Consider the following 26,949-nt stretch of genomic DNA (forward strand, 5'->3'; position numbering starts at 1 on the left):
CGCATGCGCTGCCCAGGCTCCACCTAAAAACACAAGTAAAAAACACCATCATTTACAACGCCAATACCTCTAACTTTCCCAAATACGTGACTGATTGCTTTGCAAATGATTGTTTTACACATCATTGGGGATAAAACATGAATAGTAGAAGATACATAATCATTGTCTGTTGACCTGAAAAAATGTATGCAGCCAACAGAGTTGATCAAATCAAACCAGAATAAGTTGAGAAGAATAGGCAAACAGCTTTCACCTGAAAAAAAACTTTATTCGAAGTTTGTGAACCAGCTCCTTAGTTCTTGTGAATACACAAAACCAACATGGCTGGATCCTGAATGCTGATTTTTGTGAGAAAGCCAGGTTATCCTCTCTGGTGAGATGTGGAGAGCTGTCATTCACCTCAGTACAGCTGGCAGAGTTATTAAAAAGAAAAACAGGTTTACCAGTAGCGGCTCCTGGAGTAAGTGCTGCTGGGCGGTGACGAAGGGCGGGGGAGGGGCAGGGTGGGGGGTAGTAAACTCCGGATTATGGCCCAATGGAGGGAAGTATACAAATAAATAAATAAAATGAATTTTGTTGCGGTGCTGCATCGCATTTGGCCATAATCCGGAGTTTACTACCCCCCACCCTGCCCCTACCAGCCCTGCGACACCGCCCTGCAGCACTCCCTCCAGAAGCCGCTACTGATGTTTACTCTCAGTCTCTCCCATGAATGTATACAGCACCTTGATCAGCAAAACAGTTAACAAGGTTTTAAAAGTTGCTCCTCTTCCTCATTCATCTTTGTAGACTTAAATAAGAAAATAGTACACGTTTTGTATTCGTAACAATCCCAGGAAATAACTTTTCATCATTAGGCTCTGAATCCACACTTGGCTTCTGTTCCCTGCAGTTTAAACGAAATGTCGTGAAAACGGATCCTTCAAATGAAGAAGGTTATAGTGACACCTTGTTTTGTTTAATTTGAGAACGGTTGGAAAGCTCCTACTGTTCAGCTGGGCCATCAGAAATGTGAATGATAGGGATTCCTGGAAACAAAATGTCACTTGGACAGGATTTAGTCCCCAGCTACATGGTGTTTGTAAGGCATAGCTCCTGTTGTAGACCCTCCGCTGCCTTGCGTACCTTGCTCCTATTCTTCGAAAGGCAGCTCAGTTCTCCTCGCTTCCCTTCAGGCTAGACCGCTGCTTCTTCTTTTCCTTCTGTCCCAGGACCCTGAAAATTTTCTTCTTTGCTTCCTTTTGTCTCTTCAGCTTTGCCTCCTCTTCCTTCTGACGATTGCGGAGGAAGCTTTTGTGCTCCAAGCGATTTTTAGCTTCTGCCTTTTTCCTCTTGTAACTGTGAACAGCACCCAGGGCAGACAGCAAAGCTGATATCTACAGGGGAAGAGAAGAAACAAATTTAGGACGAACTGCACACAAATATGGAAAAGAACATACACCTTTCCACTAGCACAGATATCAGACAGTTCTGTAATGGTGGAGGGAATATTAATCTAAACAGGTATGTACCGCTAACTGCCTTGGCCCTTTATGCTGCTGCCTATTCTTGTTTCAGAGAAATGTATTGTTTTAAATACTTAAGGATAAATCCATTCTACATATAATGAGCTTACAGTTGAACAGTGGAACAGAATCCTGGGCCAAACATATCCTAGTTTAATTCCATCTAATAAACAAGGTTTGCCTTTCATTGTGGGCTGACAGAAGGAAATGTGTCCCTCTCAGTCTCCTAAGCATGGGAGTACCAAACTTGTATAGGCTTTGTATGGGTTCAGGATGTTCACAAGCAATAAACTGAGAACAGTGCACTTTGGAAACTTGAAAAGCAGCTACGAGCAAAATGCCAGTTTAGGGTCTCTTGTGGTTGCAGTCATCACCCCTGAGCTGTACAGAAATATAACACAACCAGGTATTTTTAACATATGCACATGCTAAGATTTCTATCACTGAATGCCAGATGCCTTGCACCCTGATTTGGTTGGCTCAGATGGCAATGAACATGACATATGTCCGCTTTTTCATGGTAAGTCTCCCTCATCTCCTTCAAACCGGACCATATCCCTGCCAAGGCTTAACCCCCAACTTTATTTCTATGGATCTCCTGAACATGGGTGTACCAGAAACATGGTTTCCTATGGGTCTGGGTTAACCACAGATGATGGAAAGCAACTTAAAGCAAAATGCTGGTTTAGGCTGTTCTTTGGAAGCAGATATCGCCCATGAGCTATATGGAAATATATCACACCATACATTTTCAGCATCTACACATCATAAGATTTCTATCCTTGGGTACCAGACTAGCATCACCTTAACCTGTTGACTGGGACAAAATATTGAGCAAGACGTTTGACAGATTTTCCGAATTTAAATTTACCCAAAACATGGTCGTTTCCTTGTGCCTCCCACGGTCAGGAACACCGCTCTGCTAAGGCCTGATCGACATTTGTGTTCCCCTAGGTCTTGTGAGTGGCGGATTACTAGACATGTGGGTTCCTCATGGGTCTGAGCAAGATCACACACTAGACACTAGGGAATTTGTTTGATGATGTGACTCATTGGAGTAGGTTTACAGTATCTGGGACTGGGCCATGCCAAAACGCAACCAAATAACCCCAGACATTTCTGAAAAATAGAGAAGCAGGGGAATCCACAGTGATGTGGCTTTCATGAATCCCAACACATTTCATTACACATATTCACGCTAACTTCAAAGTATGGATAAAAGAAATCACATTTTCTTCACTTTCATTTGGCAGAAAATTCCTAAACTTCAGGCTTACCGTAAAAGTCTTATCATCCAGCGTTCTCATACTTTGAGAAATAAAACATATTCATGTGTGTGGGTCCACTGTATGGGAGAGGTATAGGCCAAATTTGTAAAGATGTGAGCAACCCATTGACTTCATGAGGACATAGATATGGTGTGTCCCTCTCAGTTACGCTAAGCCCACTCACACAGATGAGAGACTCTTTTTTTATTGTCAGAAGTATGGTAATACAGGGTGTTTGGTGTTTTGCTGTTATACACAAATTGCAGAAGTTGTTGTCAAAGAAATAGAAGATAATTCCGTTTTCTACTGCGACCAGTGTTAAACATAGGCAGAGAATTCTAGGTAAGAAAAAGTGGGGACATTCAAGCGAGCCACAGTACACAGGACTCCGTCACTATGGTAGTGTTCAGAAATGTCTGTGGTTGATAGGTTACCTTAGGCGCTGAACAAGTCCAGGTCCAGACATGTTTGTGCCCCAGCAAGGAGCCAGATGCAGTTTGAATTTTATCTTAGACTAAGAAAACGTTTAAGCAGCGCCTGACTCCTTAGTGGGGCACAGGCATGTGTACTGGTACCTCCACAAGAAGTCAGGTGTGGTCATAGAAGCAGTATGGAACAAATGAGCTGTCTTAAATTGTATCAGGAAGTGAGAATTGGAACGGGAGGGACAATGAACAATCCTAGTCGCTCCCATTCAAATCCTTATCTCCTGGTTTGTTTTGTTTCTGGTAGTAAGGTGGGAAGGGTGGTGGGAGTTGGGGGAAGAAGGAGATGGTCTCTCTCCCTCCTGCCTCCCACCCAACAGAAAAAAAGTGCCTCAACCTTGAGGTTATAGCTATGGAGGAACTGGGGACAGTAATAGCTGCTCATAGTTATTTCCTTGGCCCTGCTCGTAAGAGGGTCTAGGGAATCCCTCACAGGCTCATTCATATATGTGTGATATCACCAGGCCAGTGATGTAACAAGGAGGCCAAGAAGTAAGCACAAGGCCACCCCATTTTGGGAGTTTGCCCTTGTCCAGAAAGGACTAGCATCAGCAAACTCAATCCCACCATCCACATAGCAAAAAGTTTGTACCCCTATCGGATGAAGAAAAAAACATCACCCAAGGAAGTTTAACACCTTGGTGACCAAGACACACAGACAGGTGTTCTCGACACCATTTCATGATGCATATATACATCACAAGCGGTGCCCACTGGTTAGAAAGATTGGGGTTATCTGAGGGGTAGCCGAAAGATCCGGCCCTCCTCTCTTTTTTCCACGTTGCCCACGTAATCATCAAATGTGACCTACAGTTTCACATGAATGCTCATGAAAATCCATACTAGCCTTTCCCGCATTAAATTAAGACTTTGACTAGTGATTAAGGGAACACTGAGCAAGTGCACATAAAGGATTAGGGCAATTGACAGCCATCGAGCGATCTTTGGTCTCATTTAGATGACAATACAGAATACAGGAGGTCTGTAGGCACATTGTTTAACAAGAGTTTATCCTTCGATTGCCAGTTCAAGACAATGACTCTTGCAGTCACCTTCCACCCTAACCAACTAGCAGGTGTTTCCTCTGTGCTACAGACCCCGCCCCTGGTTTTAGCTCACCACAATATATAGCAATGGAGATTGCTTTAGAATTACAATCTATCATGAAAAGTACAAGACCAGGCAATGTGTGACTAAAACAAGAGCATTCATTTACCCCAACTGGGGAGTTTTTCATCAAACAAGAGCTCGACTTTAAGGGTCGAGTCATGCTCTAAGCATCTGCGAATGCACATCACAGTAATGGTATGGCCAGGTGTTCCTTACAGGCGGTTAGAAACAGCTGATGAGGCATGCTTAATGAAAGACAGATTTAAAGAAAGCTTGACACGCATGGCTGAGTATTGAAACAAACTCCCTCTCGAATATCACTATAGAGAACATTTATTTTTTTGTGCTTGACTATTAGATGTTAAAGTCTAATGTCACTCTGCTTTTAATTTTGGTAAGTAACCATGTTGGATGGTTTACTTGCTAAATCTGGGATGATATTATATTTTTTGTGATGTATACCTTATATTGCAACATCATTCACCAAACAGCCAATTTAAGACACTGAAGGAGCTGCTTATTTTGACAATTTATTTAGCGCCTAGATTGGATTTAGCTCCCTCAGTGAATTACTCCCCGGTGTCAGTCATGTAATTATATATAGTTATGTTTTGCAGCAGCATATCTTAGTATAGCGCATATATGCCAATATTTCACAACTGCGGTAAGGACCTCAAAGAATATTATTCCCAGTCAACAAGTAAATAACATTTTATGAAACAGACTGTCTATTACAAAACTGCTGATTGAAGAACCATGTCAATCCACTTTTCAAAGTATTTTCTCATTGTACTTAAAGGAGAAGGTAAAGTTCCCATTTAGTGCATCGCCAGAAAATGTTCTGCAACAGAAAAATCAGACACCACCACACAGCAGTGTTGGTACAAGTGTCCAAAAGATGTTAAAAGGAGTCGCTCACCAGCTACGTTTGGAGAATCTTTCCTCTCCCAATGTAAAGATGCAAAAGCCAAAAGGGATAGGGTGATCTACAGGAATATTGAGATTTCCTGCCAGAGCCAATCTGTTAGGCGGCAACTAGTGCTTGGCTGAGCAACCTTGACATTTTGAGAAATGCAATATTGGGAAAACAGAAATGTATGGTGAAAAATAAGCAACATACCTTCCTCTCATGGGGCTCCTTGATCAGTGCCGGCCTCTGGCGATCTTTGGCTAACTTGGCTTTCTTCTCCATCATCTTGGGCTTGCTCTTGAAAGGCAGAGCTTTCTGCAGTGCTCGAGGAATGTGGATTGGGTTAAAGTGCCGCTGCTGCCTAACTATTGGCTGAACAAATAAAGAAAAATGCGTTATAGGCTGGAAAACTAAACAGAGAACACAAATAAGATCATATTTTAGGAAAACCCAGTGTGACCGTTTTTTATATAAAGGAGACCAGGTTATAACTAAGGCACAATCCAGTGTGAAGAAAGGATAGAAGTTCCCTTTATGCAGAAGTGCAATCACCAACAGTAGGCATTCAGGAATCTTGCTTTGTTTGAAGACTTCTGCTTGGGTTTTACGTTGTATTGCAATATCATTCACCGAACGGGCAATTTAAGACACTGCCATTTTGTCAGAATTTATTTAGCCAGATTGGATTTAGGTCCCACATTGATTTACTCCCCAGGGTCAGTCCTGTAATTTTTTGAAACCATAATTGCTCCCAATTGCACTATTAACATCAGGTTCCAATTATTTACCCCCCACTTCTGTGAGACATAATGTTGATCTCTTCTGAGCCTTCCTGGAATATCTCATTATTCTATAACCAGTTTCAATGGGATATACACAATTCTTCCTTGATATTCTTGTCACTACACTGTTTAAATGTCCATTATACCTCCCCCTCCTCTATTCAAGAAAAGACAGATTACTCTCTGTAACATGATTCCTGCATCTTGGTCAGCCTATTGTTTGGACATGTAGAATCAAGAAATGGAAACAAATCACTTGTTACAAGCGGTAACATGAAAAGCCCAAATATTTCTAAACTAACAGCCCCTTGACACACAATCATTGCCAAAGGGGCAGCTTGCTACGCGACAACTGAAACTTGTATTAGTTGGCTTTTAGACAACAAAGACACCGAACATACCTTGTAAAGGGAATCTTTGTTCTGCTGCAGCTTTATACCCATTTCATGCCGCAACTGACCAGTGGTCTTCATCCCCACCCAGGTATCCTTCTCACCAGTTGGCTTCAGAAGAGACGTCACTGGGTTGTAAAACGTCGGTACAGAGACTGGGTACCATGTGCGGATGAACACTATGTCTGAGCAAGAATAAAAGGACAAATACAGAATTAAGATTTTGAAGTGAACTGCATTGAGAGACTATTTGTATAAAAATTTCTAAGAAGGCCATGAGTTCTACATACGTGCATTACAATAGAATGTCAACGATTCAACATTTAAAGGGTCAGCCTGGTCAAATGATTTATTCCGATTACCTCTAGATGCAACTTCTTGTGTTCTCTTATTTTTTCTCTACTGCTCAATTTAGATCGTATTTTAGGTTTTCATCGTTCGCAAGTACAATCCAATAAAGTTCTTCAAAGGTATCCAGTTAATCTGGCTTTTCAGTCTAGCTCATTTCACAGAACTTCAATGCATGCTTGTCTCAATATCAGAGAATCAGGTTAGCAGAAAGTAGAAACCATCACCATTCATTTCTTACAGACTTCTGCCATGTGCATAGTTTCTTTTATGCAACAAGTCAACATCCTAAATACAGTTCACATCTTCAGTCATTCACTCTGCTCTTTCCCCTTCTTTCAATGAACGGCATGATCCACTTCTCCACTTTCTGTCCATGGACTTAGCAATGCAGCAATGATATAATCCTTCCTCTTGTTCATATTACAACAGGAAACTCCGTCCCTAACAACCTCAGAAAAGTTCCCCTCACACTAGAAAGCTCGACCACCCTTCTCTCTCCCAAAGTCAAATGCATCCTACTAAACTGCAGATCGGCCCAGAGACATTCCTCCGACATCGCGGATCTCGTCTCAAATAGGGAGCTGGACCTAGCGATTCTAACGGAAACGTGGCTCACTGAAGCCTCTACCCCGATTATGGATAGACTAGTCCCCCCCAATTATCACATCATTAGGCTGGACAGGTCTCCTGGCAAGACGGGCGGGGGAATTGCATGCATTTTTAGGAGCAACCTCTCCGTTACTCAAGTCACCTCCCCCTCCCTTTCCTCCTGTGAACTCCTCTGCCTCGACATCACCAGTGAGGGCAAACAAGTCTGTGCTTTACATATCATCTATCACCCGCCTGGTGACAATCTCATATTCACCCAACAATTCATGGACCTGATCACTTCCAATGCCGGTCGGCAGACCACTCAAATCTACCTGGGTGACTTCAATCTCCACTGGAACGATCAGAAAGACACCGTGGTGAATAGTCTCAAAACTTTCCTCAATGCGCTTGACCTCACCGAATTATGCGATAAACCAACACACGACAAAGGCGCGATACTCGATCTCATCATTGCCAAAGAGAACGCTATTCAACTGGAGGCGATTCTACCCTGCGATTGGTCAGATCACCACATTATCACCTTCTTTATCAACGAAAAAGTTAAACCTAACCCTACTCAACCAATCAAATCCAAAACATGGAAAAGGGATCTGAAGAATCTTAACCCCTCCACCCTACCTCCCCACATCGGCAGCCTCCTCCTTCCCCCTTCAGGTGCCTCAGATGTTCAATCACTGACTGACCACTACCTTGACTCTATGAATACAATAGTCAATGAAGTCGCCCCTCTGCAACTGAAGAGAGTCTCCACCAAAATTTCTAACCCCTGGTATGATGACAGACTCAATGACGAAAGGCGTAATATGCGAATGGCAGAGCGCACCTGGAGATCGGACCCCTCAGCACTGCATCTCAAAAAGCTTAAGAACAAGAGAAATGCCTACTTTAGGAAAATAAAACGCACAAAGTCGGACTTCTTCAGCCGTCAGTTGGACCAAGCGAAGAACAGGCCAAGAAAGCTGTTCGAGCTAATCAAGACCCAAACAAAGGCACAACCCACACAATCAAACAGCACAACAAATGACACCCCACACTGTGAAGCCTTCTCTGCTTTCTTTAAACTAAAGACTGACAACATAAGAAATGACCTCATCATGGATGTAAGCCGATACCCCAACCACACCAGAATGGCAGACACTCAACCTAAAAACAAGGCATCCTGGCAGTACTTCGATACCTATTCGGAAGAAGCTATACACAAACTGCTCTGCACCTTGAAGCCCTCTAATCACCACACAGACCCTCTACCTGCTAATGCTGTAAAAGACTTTATCCCCTTGCTCCTCCCTCTCTGGACCAAGATCATCAACAGCTCTTTGCAACAAGGACACATTCCAGACTCCCTTAAGGTGGGGCAAGTCACGCCTATACTCAAGAAACCTACAGCTGATCCGTCTGACCTAAACAACTATCGGCCCATCACCAATATCCCCACCCTGGCCAAACTGCTGGAGAAATGTGTCCAACTCCAACTAACAAAACACATTGATCAATTTGACCTCCTCAACCCTCATCAATCAGGCTTCAGAGCGAAACATAGCACGGAAACAGCTATGACACACATAATTGATGACGCCCTCCAAATTCTGGATCGCAATGAGTCCTGCCTCCTCATCCTTCTTGACCTCTCGTCAGCATTTGACACGGTCAAACATGAGAACTTGCTGGAGCTGCTAAGTTCTAGAATGGGGCTATCGGGAACTGTTCTCAAGTGGTTTTCGTCCTTCCTTCACAACCGGTCTCAGAGGTTCAAGATCGACAATGTGCTATCTACACCTGTGCCTGCAGATCTAGGGGTTCCACAAGGATCCACCCTCTCCCCTACTCTGTTCAACCTCGTTATGGAACCGCTCGCCACCTTGCTTCATGCATCCAATGTTCAATTCCATATGTACGCCGATGACACACAACTCTACCTAAAGCTACAATCCCCGGAAGATATCAAACATCTGAATTCCACGCTTATCAACACCCAATCTTGGCTGGCCGATAATCACCTCAAACTAAATGCTCTGAAAACTGAGTTCCTACTCATCTCACCCCCGGCGAAAATCTCCACCACCTAAACCTGGCTCAACAACCTAACAGCACTCAATGTCCAACCTACCATCGTGGACTCGGCGAAATCCCTAGGCATCACACTCAACGCCAAGCTCAACATGCAGCAGCACGTCAGCAAAGCCACAAAAGCAGCTAATTTCCAAATTAACACGCTGAGGAAAATTAAACCTTTCCTCCCGGCCAAAGACTTCCAAACTGCTGTACAAGCTTTAGTCATCCCTCGAATAGACTACAGAATTGCGATCCTCAGCGGTCTCCCGCTATCCACAACAGCACCCTTAAGAGCCTCCCTGAACGCTGCCGCGAGACTCATTACTGGCTCTAGAAAGCATTCGCACATATCCCCAGACTTAAAGTCTCTAAAATGGCTGCCTCTTGAAGCCAGAATACAGCTAAAAATTGCAATTATGACTCACACGGCCGTGCACCACAAGGCACCCAGCTACCTCGCTCAAAAGCTGTCTATATCAGGAGGTTCGAGATCCAATAGGAGCACAAAAAATCTACTCCTGAAACCTCGTAGATTCCGGAAAGTGAAAACTTACAAGCGCTCCTTCTCAGGAATGGCACCCAGGATCTGGAATGCGCTCCCTCCTGAAACCAGGCTGATGATCTCCACTGCACTCTTCAAGAAAGAGGTGAAAACCATCCTTCTGGCCAAGATCTCCTGATCGTTATAGATGTTGGTTCAGAGACTCTGCATTGCTTTGTATCACTGCTCACCCTATCCCCTGGCACTATACTCTACTTGTTGGGGGCACTACTACGCTACTCTCTTACTACCGACCAAGATATGATACACGCTGGTTTACTGATCCACCTGTACACCTCTGTAGTGGGATCAATGACTTGTGCTGTCCTATCTTACTTCCTTACCCGATTGTATATGGATTGGTTTTATGTATGTTTTTATTATCCATGTTATTACCATGTTATTGACTATTATACTGTTCCCATTATCTCTGTTGACTCCTACTGCCCATTCCCTGTCTTTGTGAAGCGCTCTGATATCTGTAAGGATCCTGTTCGCGCTATATAAAACTTTGAATAAATAAATAAATAAATAAACTCAACTTCTGAATCAGTGCCTAGTCACTGCATCTACTGAATCTTTCTCACAGTTGGACAACTGGTATTTTGGATCTGCAAACATTTTCCACATTTGAGGAGACAGCATATCACTTGGCAATATCGAAATTTACTTGTTTGTAAATCCTGCTACACAGGGTTTGTAAGGTTACATATTTCACTCTTTCCCATTCCTTTTGCATGTACATTTCCTTAGCAGCTATTGTTTTTACTACCTTAAAAGTGTACACATTTGTACTATTTAATAGCTAAACCAAATTCAACCAGACATCGCTGCTGTTTACGTTTCTCTAAATTAAACATTCTTAACCCCTTCTAAACTCCTTAAATTGTGATTCAATTGCAAGATATAGTATTTTCTTTCAGAAAACATTTTTGAAAAAACAGGTCAGGTTTAGGATGCCAAAGTCCTTACCGATGCAGTTTTTCATCTACCTGTTTCCAAGGTTAATCTCAGTAAATTATTCCGTACAGTCACTAATTCGTATACAACATTCCCCCCTCTTGCTTCCAAACTCCTCAATCCCTGACCAAGCCTTAGCAACATAAATCCTCAAAATCTATACACAACAAATCACCAATATTTATGGATATCCCCATCAGTACCCCCAATTTGTGCTTTGATTAGAGGAATTATGAGGGCTCAAGCTTCGAAAACAATGTCTGGAGACATGCAGACTTTCCAACCGATTTTCAAATTAAAGGAAGCAAAAATGAGTACAGAAAAATATTGGGAAATGGGAAAAAACATATTTAGTGAAAACACATTTTGCATAAAGAGTACCTAGGGAGGAGCAGGAATACAAAGTCCTGAGGAAGCCTGCAGGGTCTGGCTGAAACATGTAGACAGACTGAAAAAAGTGGATCGAAGGATAATAGCAGCCCAGCCCATCCCATTAAACCCCACACCCGTTTTTAACCTTGCCAAAACAGAACCCAAGATTAAAGGGAATTCCAGGGTACTGTGAAGGTAATTTTAAAATCACTAACCTTTCCTTGGTGATCCCCTCCCTCATTGTCCCTAACTTCTGTAATCACGCTCCCTTGCATTTAAGTGTTGCAGCATGTTTACAATACCAGAGTATCGGGGCCCTGTTAAATAAAAAGGTGTGACTTTGGCCTGTCAAGCCAACGACCCAACTGTATGTAGGGAAGGGAATTACTCTCCTGCTTTTCAGACTGTCAGTTCTGAGAGGTCGGGTACAGTCCCTTAGGCAGGTCCCAATAAAGACGGGTGTCCCCTTAAACCCTCTCACACCCTCCTTGTGTTTTAAGTATAAGAGGTTGATCTTGACAGGTCGAACTGGCCGTTTAAAACTGCACACAGGCTGCAATGCACGCCTGGCACATGCTTAAAAGGCTACTTAAGTGGGTGGCACAATCAGTGCTACAGCCCCACTAGTAGCAGGGTATGTGCAGTATCACTTTACTAGGGACTTACAAGTAAACTAAATGTGCCAGTTTGGTATAAGCCAATTTTATCATGTTTAAAGGAGCGAGCACACGCCATGTAGCACTTTTTGGCAGTAGTAAACTGCACTGAATCCTAAGGCCAACAAACACGGGGTCAGCAAAAATTGAGGAATAAGGCAAAATGTTGGGGGAAGACCACTCTAAGACTGATAGGTCTACTAAGAACCAAGTCTGAATTTTCTCAAATACCTAATGAATATGTCCAAAGTAAATTGCGGAGTGTAACAATGAACTAAGCTCCATCTGTGTAAGCCCAAGATTAATACATGCTTCTCTTACTCTTGAACCATTCAAGCTGGTCTGAAGGAAGCAAATGATTTAAGTAACATCATTTGCGGCACTGTATGTATTTGTAATGTCATTCTGTCCATAGATGGATTCACATGTAGTCTGTCTACATGGCTTGTTGGAGTGAATTGTGGCTGGGAAATTTCTAGGGGATGTGTGAGGTCCTAGCAGGGCACAACCCATGTGTCTGTAAGGCCCTCAGTCGCCTACCTTCAACTAGACTTTTCTCCAAGATGGTCCAAGGAATGACATGCAGCACTTTGTCGCCCCGGTCCTGAGGTCACCTAAGGAGAGGTGTATATTTTCCAGTGAATAACTATGTTCAACATGCCTTAGGCAGCACCACCTGCCCTCGTTTCGGTTTTGTGTGTATTTCAATTACCATACTCTGCATAGATGGCCTCTTGCCTAGTCTTTTACACTATTTGTTGGGCTGGTGTGTGGCCTAGGACATCTCAGCGTGACATGTTTGGGCCTGATAGGGCGATCCTATACGGCGGCTTGGTCTGTGCTTGTACTTAATTAGGTTATGCACTCCCTCAGACTACCTGAAATCTTCCACAATGCATTCAGTAAAGGGTAGGGAGATCAGTGGAGTTGTCCCTGTTAGGAGGTAGAAATGGCTTAGAAAAGACCCCCTTGTCAGAAACTTCCTTTTGCCACCTTTAGACATCCTCTAGCCACCCATCTTTTCTAATACAAACTACCTTCTTCCCACAGAATTAGCTGACCGATGCCTATTCGTTGGGCTCTGTGATTTATTTGGATTATGCCTCCATGGCTCATCTGTGAGCACCTATTTCCAGGTTTCCTCTTTTCTTGGCTCCTGATTCTTGTAATGATAGAACTTGATATTTCAGTAATTTCTGCTGTGTAATATAGTGTTGGTGGGACATCTGGATGCAGATGGTTGAGTGCTAATAAGTTTGGAAATGTTTCCAGGTTCTCACTTGATTTGATAACCCATGCACATTGGAGCATCCAATACGTTTTTTTTCATCTTGTCTGCTACTAGTATGCCATTCTGGCATGTGTTTGAACAATCTATATTATGGTATCCTTTGGAATCCCTGAGATGGGAAATGTATTCAGAAGAAAAATGGAACTCTCTAGATTTTACATTTCTAAAGGCTACTTACCACTCATTAGAAGTTTGTCTTCAAATGTTGCCCTGAAGCCTCCTTCTGGGGTGCGAAGTGCCTTCTTGATCTGACCCCGGATGCCGCTCACGCTACGGATGGCAGAGCCTTCAAACTTAGCCACCTCCAAGGCCGAGTTAAACATGCCCTGCATGCCACAAAAACACAGCATATGAAAAATTATGCAACGCTCCACTTAACAAACGTGGTGAAACAGCCTCATAAGATACAATCGTACAAGCTTCACAATGGCCGTCATTAGGTCCCTCTCTCTGCCTAATATATTTTAAATGCCCTCTCGCCAGCTTGTAACTTTACTTGTTTTATAGTTCGTATATACTGAAGCTTCCCTAACACAATTGTGTTTGGGATCATGCAATGTAAAATACAACATGGCAGCTTCAGGGACCTCCATGTACAATTAACAAACCCTATACAAATTGTTCTTTGATTTGACTTCACATTCAAACAGTGAATTCTCAGGTCTCTGAGGGGTCTTCAAAGTAGTATTAAGGATGAAAGCAGGATACTGGTTTTACCCTCATTTTCAAGACTATTTAATCCAGGGTTCTCTGTGAAGGAAATGTTACTTGTAAAACTAGTTCTGCATCAAGAAACCTCACTTAAGTCATAAATGTGTAACAATGGCTGCCAGACGGAGGGACCCTGGAACACTCTTCATCAATAAATACAATGATATATCTGAAACGGGAGCAGAAACCTTTAAAAAGTTAAATTTCATGTGTTACATCTGTGGATTAAAGCAGGTTAGCATTTACTGAATTTTTCTCTCTGAGAAATTCAATTCAAACCTACTTTCCAGCAACACGCTGAAAAAATGTACTCCTTCAATATGATGAACTGTAACACTTTATGCTAAACTAGAGAAAAATAATGGTATACGACCTTCCTAGGCCAGTAGTGCATGAGTTCACAAAAGATACACTACTTCATTAGGTAGCCAGAAGCTTCAATCTCACAGCATGCTCTGCACTGGTAGTTTGCCTCACAGCCTCAGTTAATTTAGAGGGCTGTTAATGACTGATTAAAAGGTTATAGCTAACAGCATTACATGGCATCCAGGGAGTACGAAGGGTTGGCTGCAACTTCAGTGAGGAATCCTACAATGCAAAACATGGATTAGAAGTACCATTACCTTCTGCATTGCAGGATCCTCACTGATGGTCAAGATATGGAAGAGAAAAGCAAGATTATCCCTCGAAAGAGAATGTCAATTATACCCAGCAACTCTAAGATAAGGAAAAATGTTACAATTAATTCAAAAGTCGAACAGATTCAAGCAATCAGATCTCTTAATGCTCCTTGATCAACTACAGTTTCAGCTCTGGAGCCTTTATCGAAACAGTAATGTTTAGTGAATACATTACTGATTGTCATGTGGCTGCTCTGCAAATATCTAATAGGCTACCATTCCTCATGTGTAATGAGCCTTTGGTCTACCTAGCAGTGGTTTGGTAACTTGTTGATAGGAGAAAATAAGGCAGAAAAATATCCATCTTCCCATGGTTTGTTTCATGGACGCCCTCCATGAACGAATGGGTCGATAATTGACAAAACTATAATTTGTTTTTCTAATTCCTTTGTTTTATCCAAGTACAATTTCAAAATGCTTTCAATATCTAAATAATGGAGTGACCTCTCTACAGGAGTGGAAGGAATAGGAAAGAAAACTGGCACAGATGTAGTATGGCTCATATGAAAATCCTAGACTACTAAGAGGAAGAATTAAAGATGTGTTCTTAAATGTACACTGTTTTGATAGTAAAGTGTTCAATGGTCTACTGCAGACAAGGCTTGGCACTCACTGACCTGTCTAGCAGATGGGATTGCTATCACGAGAGCTACATTCCAGGTGAGATGTTCCAATGAAGCCTTATGGATAGGCTCAAATTGAGGAACCATTAATTCAGAGAGAACTAGATAAAGTTCATATGGGGGTGAAGGCTGCCGCATAAAAGGCATCTTAAATCCTTCCAGAAAATCTTTTATTAATGGTACTGGGAAAAAGGACTTTTAATTTGGAGTTTCCTGTAACAAGTAATGGGAGACAAATATACTTTTATGGAAGAGCACTGCAGTCTTGATTTTACCAAATGCAGAAGACAGGGATTGAATACATCTGCCCATCAAATCACAATTCTTTTCTACTTGAAATTGTATGGAGTTTTAATGGAAGGGTGTTTGGCTTCTATTGGAACTTTCATACACGCTTAAAGCAGATTTAAGTGATCATTCTGTACGTCCTCAGGAGCCATTCAGCTTAATTCACATATTGTACATTAGGGTGCTGTATCATCCCCTGCAAGCAGATTCAGTGTGCACCGCAAATTCCATTGCTGTTTTACAGAAGGTTCAAGAAGTTCTGGAAACCTCCACCGCCTCTGCCATTCTAGAGCAATGAGAATCATCTTATCATTGCACCATTTCAGGATGATCAGTATTGAAGAAATCAACAGTATTTGTGGAAAACCGTACAAAAATGTATCATACAATCTATCAAAAGGGCATTGCCCAATGACCCTTATTCGTGCAGTCTCAAGGCAAAGTTTACACATTTAGTGCATTATTTGAAAGAAACATACCTATTTGAGGAACAGCAGAATGTTGAAAAATGTCTTATAAAATGCTGTCTAGTTCTTATTAATGACTTTAAATGTAATATCTGCTGAACAAATGTGCCTGGCAATTCTGGAGACCCAGAAGGTGAACTGCTTGAATGGTTAACTTCCTTGAAAGAAGCCATCGCAATTTTGCTTGAACCGGTTTTATCAAGCACAGTCTCCCCCCCCCCCCCCAGGATCTCTGGAATGGACTATCAGAGTTTTTTCATGATAAAATACTAGACACATATATTCAACATTTGTCCCTACACCTTATTCATCGGTCCAAGACACAGCTAATAGTGATGCATTCACGTCCTTTCACCCGATCCCCATTGATTTATCACTCCAAAAACTTATCGCCTGTAAATCAGGCTCTCCAAGGGATGCTTGCCCTTCACAACTATATAGCTCTTTGCCCCCCCCCCCCTTATTATGTATCCTTTGAATCGGATCTGGAACTCCTCCCTACGCACTGGGATCTTCCCTTCCACCTGGAAACAGGCCCTGTTAATACCAATCCTTAAAAAAATCTGATGCTGACCCTTCTGTTTTTAAAAACTATTGCCCTATTTCTCTTTTACCAAAACCAGCCAAAGTCCTGGTAAAATTAGTCCAGGAACAACTATCAAGCTATCTTGAGTCCCGGCATCTTTTCCATGACTCGCAGTCCAGGTTTAAATCCGGTTATAGCACTGAGACTGCCCTGCTTGAGGTCTCGGAGACCATTTGCGAATGCGTGGATGCAGGCAAAACAGCGATGTTGGTGCTTCTCGACCTATCCACGGCATTCAACACTGTCTCTCATGCTATTTTGCATGAGAGACTTTATAGTCTCGGGATATAGGGCACTCCTTTGTCCTGGATTCGATCCTACCTAAGTGGCCGCACTCAACAACTCTCCCTTCAGCCATTTGTTTCCGATGAGAAACCCCCGAGTTGTGGAGTGCCCCAGGGCTCTGCTCTCAGCCCACTCTTTTTTAATGTATTTCTCTCTCCTCTGGCTACATTGGTAGACTCATGCGGAGTCAGAGTGATCTCTTATGCTGACGACACACAATTGGTGTTCCATTTAAAGATCACTGTGAAGCAGCATTTTCTAATTTCAGATGTTGTCTGTGTAATATCTCCACCTGGATGTCATTAAACACACTTAGGCTCAACTCAGACAAAACCGAGGTGTGGTTTTCTAATTTAAAAAAACCTCTGCCACTACTTTGGTGGCATTCTGAGTTGAACCCCCCCTCTGGAACCTGTGGAATCAGCTAGGAATCTAGGATTCCGGTTTGACAAGGAGTTCACCTGCATATCTCAAATAAAACAGGTCACCTCGGCCTGTTTTGGTAAATTGCACATGTCTATAAAATCCTCCCTTTTCTCTCTCTGGAGTCTCACCGGACTATTATTCATGCGCTGATCACCTCACATCTAGACTATGCAAATAGTCTGTATGCAGGGGCACCAGCTTACCTAATCAAACGATTGCAGATTGTTCAGAATGCAACTGCAAGGCTGATTTGTAACATCCCATTGCGCCATTCGATTTCACCCCACCTGAAGAAGCTCCACTGGCTTCCGGTGATCAAACATATCCAGTTCAAGTAGCTGGTTTTGGCTTTTAGAGCAATTCAGGGTCGGGGTCCAGGGTACCTAAGAGCTCGATTTAAGCATTTTCAGTCCAACCGCTCTCTTAGATCTAACCATCTCCGCCTCTTGCCGACTCCCAGTTTCCACCGTTCCAGAATGGGTGGCAGAGCTTTCGCAGTGATTACTGCCAAAACTTGGAATAGCCTGTCACTGTCCCCGAGTATGGCTGAATCTGAAACAATTTTCCGACGTGTCCTGAAGACCTGGTTGTTTTCCAGCCCTTAGCTATCTGCTGGTACCTGCATCTGCCGCCCGTCCTAGCGCCGAGACACCCTTGTTGGGGGTAGCTGAGCGCCCTTATAAGTTTGAAAATAAATAATACAATCTCAGTATTGACAGACTGAACAGATATGCGTCCTGCCGGTTAGGGACAAATTCTTCACTAGGTCTATGAAGGGGGCTCTGGTGAAGTGGAATTGCGTTCAGAGAATTCTTGGTTTTGAATCACCACTTCAGTGATTCTTTGCAGCTACGGTAAGATCCAGCTTGTTTTCCAAATTGCCTTCATGCTTATTCAATTGGCCCTTCTTGCATTGTTGTAGAAGTATCATGATTGCACCGGCGCACTAGGTAAATGTGGATGACATGGTTCCCAACATGGTGGAGATAAGTTGTGCCATAGTTAAAAGTGGTTGCATCAGGAGATGAGGCCGTTTCAAAATGATGGACATTTTCTCCACCGAAGGAGACACCTCTCCTTTCTGTGTATTTAAAATCGGTCAAAGGTATTTAAGATTTGATTTGATTTTTCGAAGCTATGTAGACTCAGACAATGTAGTCAGTGAACGGTGAACGGTGAAATTCAAGTTGTTATAAGCCAAGTTCTTTGAATTTGCTTTGATGAGCCAATCACCAAGGTAAGTGTAAGTATATTTTTTGTCTGTACAGGTAACCTGCCACTACGGTCATGTACTTGGAAAACATTCTCAAGCAGATTTTAGACTGAACTGTAGTCCTTTGTAGAGGTTGCGTGCTTTCCCACAGTGAATCTAAAAAATTTCCCATGTGTTTTCATTACTCGATTTGAAAGGCTGAGTCTTAAAAATCTACTCAACACATCCAATCTCCTTTCAACAGTTGTTGGTAAATTTCATATAAGACCAGCAATCTGAATTATCTCTTAAGAATGTGTAGGCTCGCCTTAAATCCAGATTGGGTGATATTCTTTTCTAGGGCCTTTCATGGGAATCAAAAATATCTGGAATAGATACCTTTCCTTTTGGTGTGAAGGAGCAACCACTTCTATCGTGGGAGAGAATACATTTCCTGTCTTGAAGCACACAACTGATGTTTTGGTGTGTTTTGTGTTGGAATTGCCAGAAGTGGAGATTTGAATTGGATGCCATATCATATTTGTATTTAATGACTTTCACATCCATTTATCTGATTTTATTTCGATTCTGCTCTGCCACATATTTGGTTAATTTCTTCCTCTCACTGGAGTGGCAAACAGAGGAGAGAAAGTAAACTCCTAATTGTTTGGAAAGAGATCTTGTTTTACTAGACGATGAAGATCACTGCTGTGGCTGCCGACTTCATCCTCTAATTGGACGTCTCTAATTACGGTAGTTGTGGTCTCTGTGCGCCACTGAGGAGTTTGAATCCTTGGCCTGTCTTGGTAATGATAATCTCGGTGGCAATATTGAGACTTATAATATTTCTTTCCCTCTACTAAACCAATCACTTGGAAAGATTATGTTTCCTTTAAATGCAACATATCCACACACTTTTTGGCCACCATCATCTATTTTTTAGTTTTCTCAATCAGGTGGTACTGAGGCATGACCTGTCTATGACCAAGTCGGGCTTTGGCTCTGGTAGGGTACAGGCAGGGTTCTGATCTGAAGACGCCTATTTTTTAGGAAGCTTTTGAGTACCCACTTTGATGGTTGCAGGAGATACAAACTTCTCCTCTGCTAGTATGGCTAAACCTGGAACTAGAGCGTACCAAAAAGGGATGGATGGAACTTTTTAAAATTAATCTGTCACTGGTAATTACTGAGGTGGCATGGTGTGCTTAATAACGATGGATTGGGATGCGGCCCGGATTTATTTCCAGTGGCTGCGATTAATAAAACCTTTCCATGCAGCACTTTTTTTGCATATTTCAGTGAGACGCTCCAAGTTCGATGGATATGCGGGGTGGGCACTGTGCTCACTGTGTCAAGCTGCACCTGACTGACGAGCACCAATCAGAACAGTTGCTTGTGTCCGGTTCAGGGAGGACGTGCCCAGCAGTTAGGGCTGGCCTGTTCCAATTGGAGCAGGGTTCAAGACTAATTTGCATATGGCTTGGTCTAGAGGTGCATGGTGTACAAAATAATGATGGACTGGTATGCAGCTTTGATTAATTACCAGTGGCTGAGATTAATTGAAGCATTCCACTCATCCCTTTTTTGTATAAATCTGGGACTAGAGGCAGTGTGGGTTGTGGAACTGCTCTCGGGTGCAAAGTTTATTTAATGATGGAAACCGTTGATTGTGGCACCTCCAGCTGACTATTTAGTTTGCTCGCACTTCTTATAACTACACAGCAGAAAGTTATGTAATGTACAGCTGAGATGTGTAATGAAGAAGCCAGGGTATATGGAGAAAGGGGGCAAGATGAAAGAGAACCAGGAGTTGTGATCCTGACGGGTGTCCTTTAGTTTCGTCTCTCTAGTGAAGTCCCAAAAAAAAGAGGTGGTGGGACATTAGGTGTGGTAGGTGCAGGTATGTCTTGTGGAGACATAAAAGTACTCCTCTACATAATTACTAGTCTTGGCGGGAATTCTAATGGAGTAAGAGGTTCTTGGAAAGGATCAGAAGTTCGGATGGTCATTTGGGGTATTTTTGCTGGCAAAGGCGACAATGACCATGAAGGAGACCGTTGTTTAGCAGGAGACCAAATAAAGGAGTGAATATATATATATATATATATATATAAATAAAATCAATTAATTAATGTTGAACATAAATGTCTCAATGTAGGTCTTTTTGACTGTGTTCCCTTTAACATTAATGATAGCAACAGCACAGAGCTTGACGTTGATGTCTCAGCAATCGATTAATGCTTCTTCAAAGTCAAGGTCATACCTCCAATACAGCCATCCTTTGATAGTGAGTACGTCTGTGGCGAAGGCTGTCTCTATGTCGACTGGTGTTCCTGCAACATGCAGGAGCATCTGGAACAGTGGAGATGATGTATGTGTAGTTTTTTCTCCTGGATCTCCCTATCTGTAGGCCTTACTTGGAGTATGAAATGATACAATAGAAGAAGCCCCTTCTCTGTCTTGCTTCTGTTTTTTGTCTCTCCTGCCCAACTTTCAGATCTTCCAACTGCCCTCTCAGACGATCCCCCAATCTGTCTGCAAGGGCCCAGATTATCATTTTCTGAGAGAATTTGCAACTGGTAAAGAGTGGGTAGATGGTAAACAGACCATATGCACAAAGTGTGGATTGTGGCAGGTATCTTCCTCTCACAGGAAGGGCGCTTCAAAAAAGGTGGGGCATTGTGAGAGAAAAAAAAACTCAACAGAACAAAAAAGTGTTGATTTTGATGGAAAGATGGACAATATGTTGAATGAAGTTTAAAGGAAGAAACTAACTACTGTACTCTTTGTCAAGCAGGCACCCATTTCTTTATCTTTCCTTTTGGTAAGCTAAAGGTTTAAAGATCATCATGTTGATGGATACAATTTTTCAGTGGGTTGCTGCAGTGTAGTTTTGAATTGTCTTTCACAAAGTAATAATTTCATTAAATGTTGACCCGCTTTAATCTAGGGAAGTGACCCATGCAATTGAACTCTGTGGAAGGTGTGTACCTCCATTAAAGCTAGATCTTTGGATTTAATGATGTGAAGAGTTCCAGGATTCTCACATGGGGACAAAATTATTCTACTTTTATTGCTTCAGTAATGATTCCTATGAAGCAGAACTTGCCCAAATTCTCCTTATTACTGCCCAAAAGGAATCCGATCATCAGGTCAATTCTGGATGCTGGCATGGCAATAGTATTCCTTTCCTAGGAGAGTAAAACGTTCAGACACATGATCAGTTCCTGAACAAAAGAACAGTATCAGTTTGATCATTTCAGAGGTTTCTTGGACTACAGGCATCCGATATACGTGTCACTTTCATTTCCTGGCTTCACATACTCTTCCTAAAACTTCACCTGATGACGCATTAGGACCAATTCCAAGATTATCAATCCAGCCCTTCCACCCTTGGTCCCAAGCATGTGTTCCCCCGAAACAGGTCCCAGGATGCTTTTTTCTGGTCCAGGGAAGACCTGGCTTGGCAGTTCGGGCTGGACTGTTTCTATGAGGCACAGGGTCAAGACAGATTTGCATATAGCTGGGTCTGAACTGGGGTGGCGAAGTGAGCTAAAGAATGATGATGGATTCAACCCAGATCTGTGACTGGGGGTAAGTGTCTGAAAAGTTTCAGCGCTCCATCCATCATCTTCTTGTGTTTGCTTAGTAGGCACAGGCACCCAGCCTTTTAGTGTGATGTCTGTCTAAAACTTGCACTCTTAAGTGAAACTTCAGAAAACATGTGCCGGCTGCACAGGGCTAATTCTACATTTTGACTTTGGAAATGGACCGGATTCTTCCCTTGACATAATTTTTGGAGCTAAGGCAATTTTCCCAAGTGCTGAAAGCCTTTACATCAGTGGCAATATTCATAGTGGTTATGATACATACATACAACAAAATTGCCCGTTCCAGGCAACTAGGAAGAAGATACCCAAAAATATAGGGCCACCCACTTCCCGAACAGCTTGTCGCAGAGCTGGGGAGCAGGTGATCTAACTAGTCACTTTTCTGTTGGTCTCCCACATTGAGGTCAGTAACACTGGTATGGACAGCCTGTGGGGCAGGCATGCAGATTCCTGTGAGTGGGAAATCCCAAACAATGCCAGTAGACATCAGCCTCTTTGAAGGGAAGGAGGCCAGTTCCCAGTTAGATGGTATAATGTTTAATTGGGTAGGCACCTTGCATAATCCTTTAGCCCAACTCCTGATTCGGACAGATTTACTAAAGAGCATAGATGCCTGGAATAACTTTAAAGGCTAGAAAGACCACCTTAAGACTGAAATTGTTTATGCAGAGGGATATCATGTTTATCCCATAAAGCACTTATCAAGAGTGCCCAGAGAGCAGTCATTTATTGGAAATGCTGAAATCAGAGTTAATCCACTGAATTCTTAATGATTTTGGACTGCAGGTGTATGAAAGCATGCATCCTATACGTTTAGTGAGCACAAATAATCAACATGCTGTACTGCTGTCAAAAATCTTGTCAATGTCAGCATTTTTAATTTGTGGAGCAACATAATGAAACCATACAGGCCCAAAATTGGTGATCCTTTTTTTTGTAATTTTTATTTATCAGAAAGCAGTTGGGTGTAGTACTCCTGCCTGCTTTCAGTTGCAAACGGAGCCCAAACGGATCTTCATTGTGGTGCCTTGTAAAGCTACAGAGAATAGTCACCACAGAAGAGCATCAGGAGTCCTACATTTAAAGATAGACGTAAAGGCAACGCATTATAAAAATAGAGTGGTATGCCTCTCATGAGAAAGAACACCGGATCACTTGTGTGTCACTAACAAGTTACTGCATATTTTATCCTTTCTTGACTTTAAGGTACAGGCTCTACTGAGCCTAAAACAACATTTAAAAGCAGTCAGTTTTTGCTTTGGGTTCTGTAGTTTTCAACCTTTTCTTTTTTTTAATGATTAATAAGGTGTAATTAAAATAAACATTTTTTAAGAGAGGAATGAAAATAATTAAAATGTGGATATTTCCGAGGTCTGTCTGTTGGTAGTATTATATTCTAAGGTCACCACTCCTTCGAGAATACCTTTTTGAAGAAACATATTTCTGGTAACTCGTTGCTTCATATATATTTTGCTACACCGTTGTTTCTAACCAAATCAACACTACTCATGTACAAGTGAAAGACTGACTAATGTATTAATGTAAAGAATTTGTGAAAATTCATATTCTTGCACAGAAAGAGTTCAATGGTGTTTAAGAGTTTCAGAAACCGACCCTTTAACTACATCAATTCTCCCTCCTAGATGGACTGACCAGGCCTGGCATGCAAGTGAATTAGCCCACTATGCAACAAATCGATTCACTAATGACTCAAAACACATACTACTAAATCACACTTACAGGACAAGTCTTCGTGGTTTGCTTGGCACAGGAGCAGGCCTTTAAACTAGATTGTGGGCTCACTTTTTTATGATCATGGACAAATTAGGATTCCATATGGGCAACCACAGGTTACCATTTATATCCATGGCTCTGAGCACAATTGTGACTGGAACACTATACACAATGTGAGAGCTTTCTTCACAATCTCAGATACACTGCTTGATTCTGGGCAAATCATTTAATTTACCATAGGAATTGCAAAAGGTGAAATGTCTGCTATTAAGCAGAGTCTTGAAAATTAAATCTGGCAAAAACATACCTTAATAAAAGCGGTATTCTTATAGATCTTGCACGGGTAACCAATGAGCTTCAACTTCTTCACCACAGTTATAGATTTATCCAAATCCAGTACAACACCAGTTGCAGCTATACGAAATTCAGGCTGAAATGTGGAATAGAAACACAAAAGGCTATTAAGATTTTCATTCAGTGCTGAACAGCAAAGATACAAAGAAGAGGACGGGCAAATTAAAAAAGGGAAACGGAGAAAAATAAAAACGAAGTATTTCAAATGAGAAGTTCTGGAAAGTTGGTTAAATTTGGTAAGGTCCATTAATCATACATAGGATCCTAAAGGTGGTCTCTCAGATGCCACTAACCATATGTCAAAAGTGGAGCAAGAAATATTGAAAGCTCAAGGGCCAAAATGGATGCCATGCCACAGAATATGGAGAAGTGTGGCTCACTGGTTAGAGCGGCAGACTCTGAAGCAGAGATCAGGCCCGGGACCAGGGTTCAAGTCCCGACGCGGCAGGGTCTTGAGCTCAATGTCCGCGGACTCGATAATTCTCGCCTCAGTGCCTACTCTAACCATGGGTCCCACGCTGCAACTCTGGGCAATAGCTTGCTTAATCTCCACAACGGCCCCTACAACACTGGGATGCCTGGCTTCACCTTGGGGGTGCCCAGGAGGGGCATCTCACAGGGAGAGCCAGGAAGGGTTCCACAGCGTTATACAGCGCTGGGACGCCCCGTTGGGGCAGCTGTGCGCTTTACAAAATACACTACTACATGGAGATATGTTACTGCTCAGTGGGCCCTTCTGTTTGGTTGTATACCATTTGACTTGGAGAAGATAAAAACTCTATTGTGTTTCTAGAACAAGACAATACTGCCAGGTGTAATACGCATTAGGACACCACTAGCTCTAGCAGGAGGAGATTTTAATGCTGTAGGCCACGGTTCCATAAACGCTCACTTGATGAACACATCCTCCATGAGATCACACCTCTAACGCACTCAGTAAGCAGTAGCGGAATAAAAATGACAGCAAAAGCATTATGGAGGTTACTTTTCAACAAATTACATACTGTCACTGTCATGGAGCAAACACCTCTTTTTCTATTTTCTGTCCTTTTGCCATCAAGGAAAAATAGTGTACATTAGTTCCTTTGCATTTTTTTAGGGCATTATCACTTTGTGTCCACTATACGATGCTCATCTGCCAAACAAAAAAGCACTTGCATCTTCTTTAAGAACTGCAAATATGAGAGTGTGCGCACACACATATGGGCCCTCTACCCCCGAGAAATCTGGTTTCTACCAAAATAAGGCATGTCTTAGTGTTTTCCTGCCCAGTAAGGAAAGATCCCCACACTCGGTGCAAATAATCACCAGTAGATGCACAAGGGGGTTCAGAATCCATCTGTCCTAAATGACAACACATCACATCCCTTGAAACAGAGAAAACGTAAAGTCCTCACCAGTAGAATCATCGCTAATAACATTCTTTTTAATGGATATGGTCGTTCCCACTGGTACCTTATATGAACATACATCCTAAATAGGCTGTATGTCAGAAAAACAAATCGAAAAACATAGATGGGTTGAAACAGCAGGCCCTTAATATCAAGAACATATAAGCATGTATAGTTTTACTATTCTTAATGCCTCATGTAAGTACCTTGATGACACATATTGTCAATGTATGCAGATGGGAAGTTCAGTAATATTATTTTCAAAGAAGGAGGGACAGTGGGGCTTTTTAGAGAGGTCTAGTAAACGTGCCCATTAGGTCATGTGAACAATTGTAATGGATACTGTTCCTCTAAGAATCGTGTCTGAAAAGTTTGAGATGTGCAAGCCAAACACCAACTGGTCAGTGGTGGTGACAGTGTTATTGTTGAGAGCACTGGGAGGAAGAGGGATGTGGGGATCCCGCTTTGGCGGAACAAGGGTCCTCACACACCCAGCAAGCTAGGTGTCATGCTTCATCATTTGGACCTGCTCCTCGTTGGGCCGGCGCTGCAATGCCCAACGGGCACCCGCGAAAGGGGCTCTTTATCGGAGATCTTTTGTTCCTTTGCCGTATGATGAAGTGAGGATGTGTGGGCCAGGAGATTGTAGATATAGTGGGGTGCAGTGAGTGCGTTAAAAAAGGTTGGATATTCCAAATAATTTTTATTCTGGTTGGTAATCCACCTTATTAAAAATTTCAGAGTGGCAATATCCTCAGGGAGAGATGGTCAGTTGACCCTATATGCTCAACTCTTACGGTCGACATGTTTCTGGCCTAGTGGTTGAAAATACCGTGTCAATTCTTCAGGCCTATACTGTGAAAAATTGATAAAAAAGGGGGGTATGTGTGTGTGTATATATCTACACTGAATGGTGTTGCTCAATGTTAACTACCATCCAGGGGGCACTACCATGGTACTCTGCTGTAGTGCCAGTCTGAAGACCTCCCTGTATTCAAAGAGCTGCCTCAGCTAGTGCGGGGAGTTTCAAGGGCGCCTCCAAAGTAGGTGCCCTTGCCATTGGTGGAGCCACGCTGGATCGTCTACCCCCGCTCGCCGCACCAGGTAGTGCCCCCTGGATGCATTTCTCACAGGTACTGTTTGCGGGTCTTCCCGACACCGTAGTTGGCCCGCGGTCCCGCAACCAGCCAGAACTGTTGGATTTGTTGTTCATGACGCCATGGTAGCCCGGACGGAGCTATCCACACAAGGAACTCTTTTTAATCAGCGTATTTTTGGAACTGTGAACTTTTAAGTATAGTATTGGGGAGGTGT

General features: G+C 42.5%; 1 protein-coding gene across 2 annotated transcripts in view; it reads right to left on the bottom strand.

Annotated features, from left to right (window-relative positions):
- Positions 1-247: 247 nt before the first annotated feature.
- Positions 248-26,949, bottom strand: part of BMS1 (BMS1 ribosome biogenesis factor) — a 166,856-nt gene continuing 140,154 nt past the window's right edge. The window contains exons 19-24 of one of the 2 annotated variants that reach the window (XR_013594763.1): positions 24,198-24,320; positions 13,466-13,613; positions 6,462-6,637; positions 5,489-5,650; positions 679-1,376; positions 248-470 (exon numbers count right to left, since the gene is read on the bottom strand). Coding sequence is in view for 1 of the 2 variants with exons in the window: in XM_078642946.1 (XP_078499072.1) it covers positions 1,152-1,376; positions 5,489-5,650; positions 6,462-6,637; positions 13,466-13,613; positions 24,198-24,320 (834 nt within the window). In the remaining variant the exon portion in view is untranslated. Of the gene's footprint in view, positions 1,377-5,488; positions 5,651-6,461; positions 6,638-13,465; positions 13,614-24,197; positions 24,321-26,949 lie in introns of both variants that reach the window. The other variant, XM_078642946.1, reaches the window with a different exon arrangement.

The sequence above is a fragment of the Lissotriton helveticus genome, chromosome 5_1 (genome assembly GCF_964261635.1).
Source record: "Lissotriton helveticus chromosome 5_1, aLisHel1.1, whole genome shotgun sequence".
Taxonomy (NCBI): Eukaryota; Metazoa; Chordata; class Amphibia; order Caudata; family Salamandridae; genus Lissotriton; species Lissotriton helveticus.